At 34.9% G+C, this 14,924-nt stretch overlaps 1 protein-coding gene across 1 annotated transcript in view; it reads left to right on the top strand.

Annotated features, from left to right (window-relative positions):
* Positions 1-6,843, top strand: part of LOC137396376 (ESF1 homolog) — a 49,322-nt gene extending 42,479 nt beyond the window's left edge. Inside the window, exons 11-15 of the mRNA XM_068082633.1 lie at positions 470-613; positions 1,898-2,052; positions 2,187-2,342; positions 2,635-2,802; positions 6,456-6,843. Of these exons, the coding sequence (XP_067938734.1) occupies positions 470-613; positions 1,898-2,052; positions 2,187-2,342; positions 2,635-2,802; positions 6,456-6,764 (932 nt within the window). The 3' untranslated portion in view covers positions 6,765-6,843. The remainder of the gene's footprint in view (positions 1-469; positions 614-1,897; positions 2,053-2,186; positions 2,343-2,634; positions 2,803-6,455) is intronic.
* The last annotated feature ends 8,081 nt before the right edge of the window (positions 6,844-14,924 follow it).

The following is a 14,924-nucleotide window of genomic DNA, read 5'->3' as shown; positions in this document are numbered from 1 at the left end:
CATTTCTATCTGTAGTTCACGAATACAAACTAGCCCCAGATTGAAAATTTTTCCCTTACCTGTAAACTGGACCTGAGGAATTTAATTACGTTTGTTCCATTGCATTCATTTTCACATCACCATATTTCCGTACTCATCAGAGCTGCGAAATTAAGTAGCAGCAAAATTTTACTCTGTTTGCTATTCACGAAACTAAATACTAGCAAAATATAAGTGTCCTAGGGTATATTTGAAAAAGACTGTAGCCTGTTAACATTATATTTTCATATTATATATTGGAGAGAGAATTGTGTTATTGCGAGCTAGTCAGTATTAGTACATACATTTCTGTTTGAAAAAACGTGTAGTCTGTTTACATTATATCACCTAGAGAGAAAACGTTATTTTATTGTGATTTAGTCATAGTGTTAGTATTAGGCAGGCTGCATAAGTAGGAACATTCTAGCACCTCAATCCAATATTTGTGTAGAGTTGCTCGAGCTAGCTGATTCAAGCTCTGGTGAGGAAGATGAGAGATCAATTGATAAGTACCGAGCTCTTTTACTCGGAGGGGTCAACACAACGAAGGAGGACAGTGACGGGTCAGTTGACCTTGAGGTCACATGGGATACAGGTACGTAGACCTGTATTGAACCAAAACAGAGATGGCTTGGTTAAGTCTGGCAGTGTGTTCTAATGCATTTCGCAGTTTGCTGGTTTTTCTACTCTTTAGCATAATAATAGTTCACTATAAGGTTCTTGCATAATATCTCTTTGAACTGTAAGTGTTGCTGTGATGTACAAACGCTCCCCAACTTACGAATGAGTTACGTTCCGAACGATCGTTCGTAAGGTGAATTCGTTCGTAAGTTGCTTCAGTGCTATATTTTGTATTATAATTTATGTTTAAGGCCTATATAAGTATATCGGAGGTTTATATAAGTATGTTTAAGGCTTGTATAAGTTACCTGTATTGGTTTGTACGGAAAATACATTTAATAAAATGGAGAGAATACTTACAGTACTATACTACGTATTTTATATCATGAGAGGATCTTCGTCGTCGCTGGAATGGGCTTCAAAAGTTACTTCCTCCTCCGTAACTTCAATTTAGGAAGAAGATGAGGGTTGATGAGTATCTTCCTTGGAGGATTTACTAGAAACTGGCCAAAAGAAGCGATCTAACGACGATTGCAGTTTTCTTCTTTTTTAACGGTCGAAATATTCAGGTTGTATGCCCGTGCAACGCTCACCATTTTCTCACCCGCATCAAGCTTCTTTATTATTGACACTTTCGTTTCAAATGAAATGGCTTGCCTCTTCTTTGCACTACCACTCTCACTAGAAGCTTTTCGCTTTTCTCCAACCATATTGAATAATGGATGCACGAGATATTTAATGATAAAATAAAAAAAGTTCTGTGCGCACTGGAGATACGTTCATGCACTTGTGCACTGCAATGAACTGGGCAGAGGAAGGTGGATGCTGGGTGGTGCTTTCGAGTAGTGCTTCTTTTCGCCATTAATACCGACGCCAAGTGTCTTCATTAGCGGTGGACATACACGCAGACTTGTTCGTATGTACCGTTGGTCGTAACTCGAATGTTCTTCAGTAGGGGAGCGTCTGTACTTACATTAGGAAACTCTACACACTTATGTCCTATTTAGTGGAAGCGATTGTCTCACACTAATTACTATCCTCTTGTTTGCTTTTTCCATTTTATGTAGAAAACACTTCATTAGGCATGAGATTTATATGAATTCTGGCAGTTTTCCACTTCTGGTTTGTGATAAGAAACAATTGAAGATTTCTCATCCCACTAATACTATTATATGAGTACTAAAGGTGTAAAGGTTGTACAACAGTTACTATGCCTTTATCTTTGCTTTTGTGTCTGTATGCCAATAAAATGTTTCAGGTCTAAAAGACACTGCAGAAGGGTTGGTAAAAAAGAAAACAAAGGCAGAGAAAGCAAAAAGGGTGGAGTCAGTGTTTGATAAACAACGACAGCAAAAGCGTGAAAAGGCAAAGCAGCTAAAAGAACAGAAAAAGATCAAAGAAATGGATGTGCAGGTAAATTTTGGCATTTGTTGCCCATTTAGTTCAAGTATTTTTTAGAGAGTACAACATTAGGGTCTTCAGTTCCCTTATTGAGCCATATTGGTGGTTCTAAATCAACTGACAGATAAATGTATACCAATTTGAAGGCTTTCTCAGATGATGAACTACCAGAAGGATTTAATGCCTCTGAACTTGTTGCATCAGATGATGGTATCGAAGAGGTGCGCACCAGCAGGCATGAAAAGAAAAAGAAGATACCTAAGGCTAAGTCTGAAGTCCTAACTCATGAGGCAACTAAAGAAGTGAGTCATATCAGCAAGCTCATTTTACATGATCATCAACTCATAGAGTTATCTATATATCCATCGAGTTACCTATTTCTTTGTCATTGCCTTCACCAGTTCATAAACATAAAGTTCATAAACTGTCTAGAGACATACTTGCCTGTTCATCGCATTCCTTCGCTATCGTAGAATCACTTAGTTTTTTATAGTCAAGTTAGTGATAGTACCACTTGGCATATTTGTTATCTCTAAACACTGTCTGTGAGTCAGAAAGCAAATCTTTGTAATTGAAAGATGTAAGTGTTATTAGGGAGAAGGGGAGTCTCTCAATCTGATGGTGATGAACGACAAGGGAGACACCCTGTCAAAGAAGCACTTCAACATGAAGGAGATTGCTGAGTATGACAATATGACAAAGAGCAAGAGGAAAAGGAAGTTGAAGAGAAATGAGCTAAAGGATTTCGAAGATGACTTCAAGGTTTTTGTTAAAATCATCATATACAATGGAACCTCGGTTCTCGAACGCTTCGGTGCTCGACCAACTCAGTTTTCGACCAACTCGGTTTTCGACCAAACATTTTGAGATTCCTTCGTCTCAGTTCTCGAACATAAATTCAGTTTTCGACCAAACCGGAGCATGCGCATTGAAATTAAACGCTCGAAAAAGCTCCAAAAACAGCATGGAAACTTTCGGAAGGTTTTCAAACAGAGGGAGTAGCAAGTTAGGCTTCATAAATTCTTTACAAAAAATAGGAAACCATTTGGGACGCCGTCTCGTCTACTGAAGAGATTTGCTAGTAAGACAACTCTTCAGTCGAGTTTTCTTAAATTGTTTATGAGGAAGATTCTCTTCCAAAGATGTGAAGTGAACATGTCCCTGCTGTTTATATTTCCTTTTTTTCACGAGTTTTTATGTAACCAATCTGTTGCATTTTTTGCCATTTTTCATTATCAATTTTTGGTATTGTATCTTAACTTATGTTTTCGATCTTTCAAGAGCAAAACACATGAAAGTTTACTTTTTGTTTTCTTTTTTCATCATAAATGAAAAATATTTTAATAACATTCAACATGATCTACATCTATTCGTTTTATTTATAGTATGCAGTGTAGTGTACGTGTATAGTACCGTTTATAATGTAAAAGGTTAAAGAAACACCTACCGAAGTTGTTTTCTTGACATAGAACGGATAAAAATTCACATATAGGCTAATAATTCTAATAGAAAAAGTTGTTTCAGATCTCGAACAACTTTTGAAGAAGTTTTTGAAGAACTTTCTGGAACGGAGCATGTTCGAGAACCGGGGTTCCACTGTATAGACATATCATTCCTTGTAGCCCCCCTATCCTTGTTGGTTCAGTCTTTCTGTTTATTTGTCTATCACAATTCTTTCACTCATTCACTCCAATGATGAAAGGCTACATGGTTTATTCACTCACACTCTTCGAGAAATCCTAGCATTTTAGTTGAATCACAGGCTATGTGGTTATTGCACTCATCAACTTCGAAAAATCCTGGCTTTGTGACTGAATGCTAAATATTAAAGATGTGATTGCATCAAATGTTAGTTGATTTTAAAAGAAACTATTATTTGTCTATCAGTTGATATGTTGTTTGTTGTGTTAGACGATTTCATTGTCAAGATATTTGAAGATTAAAATCGGAAAAAATTGATCGCGGTCAAAGCGCTTGGGCCAAAAAAGACATGCCCAGACTTGCCCAAAATGATGTAACATGTGATAGAACCTGTCTCTATATCTCGTATTCCCATCGGCTATTGCGATAAAAGTCTAGTCCTACATGACTGTACTGGCATATATTTTATTTTGTATTTGCTCATGTTGGCTAGAATAAAATTTCTAATCCCGCTACAGATACATTATTATGAACGTCTCAAATGCCTCAAATAAGGGAAATTAAAAACTTGTCATATTAGCCTCCTCTACATGCTGTGTAAACATCTTAGTACCGACTACCAATTCTACCGGTCTACGGTAATTATGTCAAGCAAACGAAGTAGAATAAGGTCTTTGTATTGGCGCAGTTCCGTTGCTACCCACACCGGAAACTAGTTACTAAGTAAAATAAGCAAGCTGCGTCTTTGAAAAGGCAAAAGTACCTGTCAATGCATCTCTGATTACACTTCATAAATCCATCTATCAGACAAGGTTTCAGCACATGTGTCAACGGGGCAATGATGTATTCAATGTTCTGCAAATCATGTTTTGCATTATCTTCAAAAATATTATTTTATTATATAATTTTTACAATCCAAAAAGTTTTTATCTCGGCATAAAGCTTTCATTAAAAATATTCATTCAAGTCGTGGCCACTCACATAGTTTCAGCTTATACAATAGGACAAATTAAACTACTGCAGCAAACTAAAACAAAACATATCATGGTTTATGCAGCACACATTCAAGTCTCTATTTCCCATTTATGACAGTTTCCACACTGACAAAGCTGTTCGCTGATGGGACTCCATAAACATCCTGTAATCAATAAAACAAATACAATAAATATATGTCATTCATAGAAATGTCGTTCTAACGCGTATCAACTGAAAGCTATCAAATGGAAAGTTAGATAAATTGCGAGTGTAATTTTAAAAATGAATAAGTGTTTAACAAAAGCATAAGTACGCCAAGCTAACGATTCGAAGCTTTGGTTCTGGAAGTTAAGATGTGCTTTGATCAATCGATTATCCTCACTTTCTACAAGCGAGAAGTGAACATCTAAAGTCTAATCATAAAACTAATTACCTAGCTAAAACTGCCAAAGAAAATTTGAAGCAAATATTATAGCTAGGTGAAACAATAATTAAATTATAAAACGATGATTGGTGATAGCAAAAAGTTATAATTTTATTAATTAGTAAATGTATTCATGAGTACTAAAGTTATTACCTTTAGTATATTCATCAATCTAGGCCATTGTATCGATAGATGCTATGGATTAAAAAGAAACCGTCAATAACTCACTGTGCATCCGTATCTCGCACGATTGGGAAATTACATTAGTCTCGAATGGGGAAATATAATCTGAATGTAAACACAACAGTATATCTATAGGAGACTCAAAGTAAAGGATAAATTTACCTCCATTCTCCTATCTTCCTCTGCGGCATCGCGCTGCTGACACCTGTCAGCTCTAACTATAAGCTGTCTGTCCCAAACTTTAACCACCTGATGCTCAGAAAACTCAAGAGTCATCTTCGCAGGAACTGGCTGCATTTTTACAATTCTGTTTTTTGTCGATAAACTGTGTCGATCGAGTAATTAATTAAAATAACGATGTTGATTATTTTAGTAAATATCAATGTTGATCCGATCTAATAATAGAGTAAAATGCATAACTTCGAGATCGCAGACAACACGTTTTACGAGTGATAACATTTATTACGACCTATATAAACATTTTGTGCTGATGATTGGCTAAAGAAGAGATGTTATGTTTATCACTCGTGGACTCTTTTTACATGTAACACTCGTCACAAATGAATTTTTAACAGATGGCCTCATTCAAACGCTTATATCTCTGGACAGGGTTAGCCTATGAAGACAAAAGAGAAATCAAATTGTAGCTGATGTTTTAGCTTTTTATTGGTCTTAATTTCATCAAATCTACCTATTTGACGCAATCACATCTTTAAGTCACAGGCTAGAAACTCATCTATTGTTTACAGTTGGTCTATTTTCAACTCCTTTAAAACAATGTTAGGAATAATCTGGTTTGTCAGTCTATTGTATCGTTTACTAAAAGATTACACCTGCAGTTACTATCACTCATTATAGAAGTCACCAGTTAAAACTATGACAAGTAATGGCAGGTGTTACTAACAAAGATGCCCAACCTTATCAGAAGCACCAGAGCATACATCGTTGTCTATTCGTAGATAGTAATATTACGTCTAGTTGTATTGAGATTTGAAAGTTCCTGAAAATAATGGATAGATTGTTCTTATACCCTTTGTTTTTTTATTCAGGCAATCATGACAACTGACATATTTTATATTTCTATATTTCACAACCAATTTTATGACTGAGTGCGTCATTATGTTGTTTATTAGTACACAATTAGCCACAATTTTGTTTATTAGTAAATACCATCGTTAACTCTCTATTTCAGATTGATGTTAAGGATGAGAGATTCAGGGCTATGTACTCATCTCATCTTTACAATATCGACCCCTCTTCACAAGACTACAGGAAAACTAAGGCTATGCAAGCGATAATTGATGAAAAGCAACGTCGTATACGTGACAGCGAACGGTCGATTGACAAACCAAAAAAGCGAAAAATAGATCCTGAGACCAGCCTAATGATAAACAGTAAAAACTCAGAATCAAACAAGAATATATCTACTCTAGTAAAGTCTATTAAAGCTAAAAGTAGACTGCATTCTAAACAAACACGGCCATTGAATGGCAAAGGATAGCCTGAGGTGTTAATATTTTTATATTTTATGCATCAGTCTTTATGTATGTAATAAACTGACCCCCAAACAGTTCTGGAAAGCAGTCTACATTGTGAATATTAGCAGTGTAAACTGTAAAACTAGCAGCTAGATGCATATTGCGTCGCTGTGATAGCTGAAGATAGGTTCACACTAGCCTGGGCATGGCTATCTTGGGGGTTGGTGGGGGAAATATAGTCTGGGGCATCTAGCAAAAAAAAAGTAAGATAACTTCTGCAAAACGAGTGACATATGTTACATATGACGCTCAGGCTGATACTCATGGAAGCGTGTCGATAGATTCAGATCTCACGATGTATTAGATGTGGCGCGATGTATTAGATGTGGCGCGTCTTAGATGTTAAAAGCCTATTGTCACGGTCACGTGACTTGATCCGTCTATTATATGATTACAAGCAGTGTAAACTAAAACTAGCAGCTAGTTGCATATTACATTGCTGTGATAGCTAAATACAGGTTCACACTATATTAACATATCAGAGTTGTTCTCTCGGTAATTGTTTGCAGACTAGGTGTACCATAAATCAATGACCTCATTTAGGCAACGTGGATACGTCAGGAAAGACTATATAAGTTGTGAAAGCTGCTAGAATCGCGCTCTCTAATAATTTGTTTAGTAGATTATTTAGTAGATTGTTTAGTAGACGGTTTCGGTGCGCATGCACAGCTCTGATCCTTCGGTTAATTTCGGCCAAATAATTCTGTTTTTCGTTCATTTCGTGAATTCGATCAGATCCATCCATCAGTAGGCCCGGGTGGTCGGACCTTAAAGAACATGAACCACTTCGGTGATGATAATTACCTATTGCGGATTGCTTGGTTTATGTTTTCTTTCGTGATCGTAGCTGTGACTAATATTTCATCATTTGTTTAATGAGAACACTAATGTTTAATGATAATGATGATTGGCTATTGCTGATTGCTTGATCTATATTCTCATTCATGACCGTTGCTGGGGGACCAGTATTCCATTGCTTTTGTGACCGCAACATATAACGAGAACGCTATACCACATCATATTTGCTGATGTAAAATCATATGGGTTTATGATAGTATGAACATCATTATTATAGACAATCACCAAAGTAGTGTGTGATTACCACTGACATTTGGTGATATTGTGTGAACCAGTCTTTAGATGTTGATAGCAAAAGAGATTCCAGTAAGAGTTGTTGATCACTACCAATATCTAATGGCAGCACAGTTCTAGGGTATGAAAGTGATAAGACTCCTGTATGTGTCAGGGGGTGTCAGCTGTAACTGATAAATAGCTATTTATATTGAGACTGTTTATATAAGGCAGATAAGAAACTAGCAGACGTGATTTTCCACACTCGCTTGTCCATGTGTTAGCTTACTGACTGCATACATTATTTATAATGGGCTGATATTAAGGGGCAGAAAGAACTACTTTAATCATAAACTCTGGATACTGCCTCAAAGAAAAGCATAACCTCTGTCAGACTAAACAATCCCAAAGATAACCATTTGAATAGCATTTAGTACATAGCACTAGTTGCCTAGAAGCAATTTTTCCATTGCAGCCTTATCTGTTAGGACCTTAATTTGTACATTTTAGCAGTAATGAAAATTCAATAAAACCAGATAATAAAACTAATATTACAAACTGGGTCTTGAAAGACTGTCACTAATAGATCTATCAGTTTTTATTGTAACTGTGACACGGTCAAGACTAAAAATACACGTAAAAATGTTAAAAAAGTTGCATATGTGTAATTTAGAAGCATAGAAAACAACAGAAAACCTACAAAAGAAAGGTACATGCATAAACATGAAAATATTGCCAGCGTCACTACCGAAAGTTGAATGTTATTACTGTTATCTCAAGGGAAGAAAATGATAGAAGAGGTAAAAGGTAGTAAAAAGAATAAAATAAAACCTACCTATCAGTTTCCTTAACTAAAGAAATTCAGTGACAAAGTTTAGTAGAAACTATATAGTAGCTCTGCAGTTCAGTATAATTGAACAGGTGTTCAGGTATACTTGGTTATTTTGTAAAAAGTAACTAAGTATGACATAGCCCTTCCAAGGCTCACTAGTAACTAAGCACCAGTCTAAGGTCAGCTTATAAAAGACTTTGTGTCTAGTGGAATTAGGACTGTCAGTGTGGGTGGTCTAGGGCTGTACTTTAGCCAGCAGGTCAATGTTAGTGTCTGGAAGAAAATCATCTCTAGAGACAAAACCAATATGAAATTATTTTGATCAACTGCTACAGTGGAGCACCGTGAACAGAGCCGCAGACTGACTCCCTGGTCACCATAGCAAGGTTGCGCATATATATTTACTCTAGTAATAGAAATAAGAAGACTTGAAATACATAAAGATTAATTTTCCTGTAGAGAGTGAGTGAACTTAGTACAAACAATTACTGCTTCAATTCACTGCTGATCCGATCTGATAGAGTTCAATCGCAGTATTCGTAAAATATGTTTTATTGTGTTATATTTCGATCTTTTTAGATTAGCTGTTGTGACATTATTGATGATAATTCAATTAATTATATATAGAATATCTTCAAACTTTCACATTGTTCTGAGCAATTTTATAGCAGAATGAAATAAATGCTCCCCTTAAAGTAGGTTGGGGAAGCATATTGCATTTTAGCCTTGTTCTTCCCTTGTTTAGTCCTCGCTTGGATTCTTTGTTGAGAAGCGAAGGTGCCTAGCATAGATATAAATACAATATATTTATTTATATGTATATATAATTCTTGTATTTATATGCATATATACTATATATATACATGAATATATATGATATATATATATATAGAAAATTGTTTCCTCATGCCGATAAACTCATGGGAGTGGTAAGTTCCTATATAACTAAGGTCTCCTACCAGAGACCTGGGAGTTTGAGCATATATATATATATATATATATACATAAATGCAGCTTATGTACTATATATGCATTTTATGTACTATATATACATATATATGTATGTATCTATAAATATATATACATAATTATCTATATATTTCTGAAAGTTTGTCGCCGCCGGAAATCTGGCTATAGATCTTTAAATCTCGGAATAAATATTCCATACCGAAAAGGATTCAAACTCAGACCAAGCGGTTCACCATTCTGACGCTTTGCCCACTAGACTACGGAAGTCTATTTGCTAGCCTGCCAATATAAGTCATTATATCAGAGCAAAACCTAACTGCTTTGCATATGACCGCGGGTCATAGCATAACGTCACGAGAAGCTGTTCGCTCACATTATTAAACTGGTTAATAGCAAAACTCTCACAACTTCTCATTGTTTATAAGACAAAAAACTTGTCTCATAATATGTAGTTTTAAAGTTAGAATGGCAAATATTGTTATATGTTAAATACAAATCAAGTTTCTCTTTAAATACTCTTTTATTACACGGGCAAAGCCAGGTTGCACAGCTAGTATATATATATACATATATTTTTTTTTCTGTTTGGAGTTGCCTTGTTGCTCCCAACAAGGCAACTCCAAACGAAAATCTATCACACTAGAGACGATCCTTGATGCAGACTGTGCAAAGATGCACCTGACACCATCCAACACATCATCAGTGGATGCAAGCAGCTAGCAGGGAACGCATACACTGAGCGACATAATTATGTCGCAGGTGTTGTGTATAGAAGTCTATGTGATGAGTATGGCCTTAATAAACCACAACACTGGTGGGAAGCTCCTGGTAAGGTCAATGAAAATGACCGCGCTAAGATCCTCTTGGACTTCTACATCCAAACTGACAAACATGTCCTAGCAAACCAACCAGATATAGTGGTGGTAGACAAGGAGAACAAGAGGGCTACTATAATAGATATACATGTAGCAGTACCCAATGACTACAATATAGCCAGAAAAGAAAAAGAAAAGGTAGAGAAATATCTCCCTCTTGGAGAAGAAATTGAAAAATGCTGGAATGTAAGAACAACTGTAATCCCAGTAGTCATTGGGGCACTGGGCGCAATAACACCGGCGCATAAAATGTGGCTTGCCCAAATACCAACAACAATCAACTCAGGTGAGTTGCAGAAAAGTGCGCTATTGGGAACAGCTAAGATCTTGAGGCGAGGGCTCAAACTTTCAGGTCTCTGGTAGGAGACCCGAGTTAGAGCAGAACTTACCACCCATACGGGGTATCCGGGGTGAGGAAACAAATTATATATATATATATATATATGTATATATATATACATATATATACAAGTATATACACTGTATATGTATACTGGTATATATATATATATATACTAGTATCTATATATACAATGTATATGTAAATATACATATATGTATCTATAAATATATACATATATGTATCTATAAATATATACATATATATATTTATATATTGTACTAGCTGTACCACCCGGCGTTGCCTGGATAATAAAAAGTCTTTGGACAGAAAATTGATTTGTCCTTAACATATAACAACATTTACCCTTCTAACTTTCAAACTACATATCATGAGATAAGTGTTTTCTGTAGTTAAAATAATTAGGAGGAAAAATAAAAACAGCTGTAAAAGTTTTCAAACTTTGTTAAACAACTGTAGCTTTCAAACATTATACCATGAGGGAATGATTTTGTGCAGAACAGGCTCTTTTCTTTGAAAGTATCAGACAATGTGTAACTTTTGAGTATATATATTTTTAACAGATTAATAAGAAAAATGTAACATAATATGGTAGTATTTTGTGGTTGAATTGTATTAGAACAATGTCTGCCAAAAAAAGTTGAATGAAAAATCTATATTAATATTAAAGGTTGGAAACTAAGTAATAATAGGTAACAGTGATAAGACACTGAATAATGGTTAAACTTCAAACAGATATTAAACTCGAATTAAAATCAAAAAACGCAAGTTGCAATAAAAACGATAACGTATCAAAATTAAAAAACTTATATTATAACCTTCAAAAGTTATACAAAGTTTATGAATGTAATAAGAGAATGTAAATCTACCTATACATATATTTCTCAAAGTATGTAAATGCATGTAAATATACGAGAGTGAGGAATAACTGATACTAACAATAAATCTTACAGATAATATTACATTAATCTTACCAATGATTGTTGTAAAATTTGAAAACAATTACGAATTATTAATTGGTTAGGTTTAGAAGAAAAGATGTGTAAGCTAATACACAAAGCAAGCACTGATAGAAATATTTTTGAAACATGCATTTAACAAACGAAACATTTGGTTGTTGAAGAAAGGAAATAGCGCTTGTTACTATACTATGTCGCTATTAAAATAAACGATAATTACCAAAATGAAAAAAGTTTTAACAAAATGAAAACAACTGTAAATGTTTTCAAACTTTTTCAAACAACTGTAACTTTTAAACTTCATATCATGAGAAAAAGGTTATCAAACCACTGTAAATTTAAAAGTTTATAACTTTCAGCAACGTATACAGCAACATACAGTTCAACCTATTCTAGCAGAACTGTTCTAGCATTGCTAACCGAGTTTGTCATAAAGTATTTTTTATCAACATTTTACACCATAAGCTGTACTGTATACTGCATACTATAAATAGAAACGGGTATATATAGATCATGTTTAATTTTAATAAAATGTTTTATATTTATGATGATAGAAAAATAAAGCAAAAGTAAACATTTTGTACGTTTGGCTTTTAAAACATCTAAAGCGTTAAAAGTTAAAATACAATACAAAAAATTGCAAAAATGGATAATGAAACAGCAAAAAATGCAACAGATATTTGCAGCAAAAATCATGAGAAAAATAAAATATAACCAGCAATGACCCGTTTACTTTACTTTTTTAACCTAACCACTGTAACTTTCAAACTTCATATCATGAGGAAAATGTTTTGCGAAGGACAACTAAATTAAAAATAAATAAAACCACTGTAAATGTTTTCAAACCGCTGTAAATTTAAAAGTTCATAACTTTCAGCGATGTATAGCTTTTAGTAACGTAGAGTACTTTTAGTAAGAGAACCTTGGTTCTCGACCATAATCCGTTCCAAAAGGTTTTTATGTGTTACCTGTTAGGTTAGGTTACGTGTTAGGCTGTTGTAGCGTTGCTAGCCGAGCTTTTCGAGATCCGAAACAATTTTTCCCATTAAAATAAAATTATGTAGATTTTAATCTGTTTCAAGATGAGAAAAACTTGGGTAAATTCGGAGATATACTTCGGTAAAGTATGTTTTCAACATTTTACATCATAATCTGTACTGTATACTGCATACTATTAATTGAAACTGATGTATATAGAACGTGTTTAATTTTAATAAAGTATTTTATATTTATGATGCTGGAAAAAGAAAGCAAAAGTAAATATTTTGTACGTTTGGATTTTACAACATCTAAAGCATTAAAGATTAAAATACAATACTAAAACTGAAATAATAGGTAAGGAAATAGCAAAGAAATGCAACAGATAGTTAAATCAAAAATCGAAGAAAAAAGAAAATATAAATAGCAATGGCCAGTTTACTTTACATCTTTGCAGGAGACTCATCATCCAAAACAATTTAAGGTAACTCGACTGGAAGGATTAACTCCTTAGCAAATTTCTTTGGTATAGGAGGCCGTCGTCCCGTGTGGTTTTCCCTTTCTGTAAGGAATTTACGAAGCATGAAACGCTTATTCATTTCCAAGAGTTTCTGGAGCTTTGCTAATCGCAATGCGCATGCTTCAGTGTAGTCGAGAACCAAAATCATGTTCCGAGGTAAACAAATCTCAAAACATTTGGTGAAAAACCTAAGGCTAAAATAATTACCACGCGCGTGCTGTATATACTTTACATGACAATGCATCTTCCGCTATGGTGTTCTAGCTCAGTGGTAGAACATCCGGATCAAAAGCTTGTCTATTAAAATATCGTCGTGAGTTCAAATTCATCAAATGGTAGAAAATCGAGATTTTAAGATCTATAGACGGAAAACCGACAGATATAAAAAACGATGACGACAACATAGAATACGACGACACATGGGGAGACTGTGAGAACTATATATATATAGAAGGTTGAAGATAGATACATTTATATGTATATATATACAAAAAATTGTTTCCTCACCCCGAATACACCAAATGGGTGGTAAATTCTGCTCTAATTTGGGTCTCCTACCAGAGACCTGGAAGTTTGAGCACTTGCCTCAAGATCTTAGCTGTTCCCAATAGCGCACTTTTCTGCAACTCACCCGAGTTGATTGCTGTTGGTATTTGGGCAAGCCACAATTTATGCGCCGGTGTTGTTGCGCCCAGTGCCCCAATGACTACTGGGATTACAGTTGTTCTTACATTCCAGCATTTTTCAATTTCTTCTCCAAGAGGGAGATATTTCTCTACCTTTTCTTTTTCTTTGCTGGCTATATTGTAGTCATTGGGTACTGCTAAATTTATTATAAAAGCCCTCTTGTTCTCCTTGTCTACCACCACTATATCTGGTTGGTTTGCTAGGACATGCTTGTCAGTTCGGATGTAGAAGTCCCAGAGGATCTTAGCGCGGTCATTTTCATTCACCTTACCAGGAGCTTCCCACCAGTGTTGTGGTTTATTAAGGCCATACTCATCACATAGACTTCTATACACAACACCTGCGACATGATTATGCCGCTCAGTGTATGCGTTTCCTGCTAGCTGCTTGCATCCACTGATGATGTGTTGGATGGTCTCAGGTGCACCTTTGCACAGTCTGCATCCAGGATCGTCTCTAGTGTGATAGATTTCTGTTTGGAGTTGCCTTGTTGGGAGCACTTGCTCCTGGGCTGCCATGATTAGCGACTCTTTACATATTTATAAATATATATATATATATATATACATATATACAGATAATGGTTGAGACTTCACTGATATAGTGCTCAAAGTTGTCCACCTAGCCTGTATAAGTACAAAGATGGAAAAAGATTTTAGCAACAGTTTATGACTAAAAGTTTCATACTGCATGCAGTAATCATCAGATGCTAATGTGAAGTCTTCACATTAGCATCTGATGATTACTGCATGCAGTATGAAACTTTTAGTCATAAACTGTTGCTAAAATCTTTTTCCATCTTTGTACTTATATATATATATATATATATACATATATATATATATATATATATATATATATATATATGTAT

This window comes from Watersipora subatra, chromosome 5, assembly GCF_963576615.1.
Source record: "Watersipora subatra chromosome 5, tzWatSuba1.1, whole genome shotgun sequence".
NCBI classification, from domain to species: domain Eukaryota; kingdom Metazoa; phylum Bryozoa; class Gymnolaemata; order Cheilostomatida; family Watersiporidae; genus Watersipora; species Watersipora subatra.
Note: the sequence above shows the minus strand (reverse complement) of the source record. Positions and strands in the feature narration are given on the sequence as shown.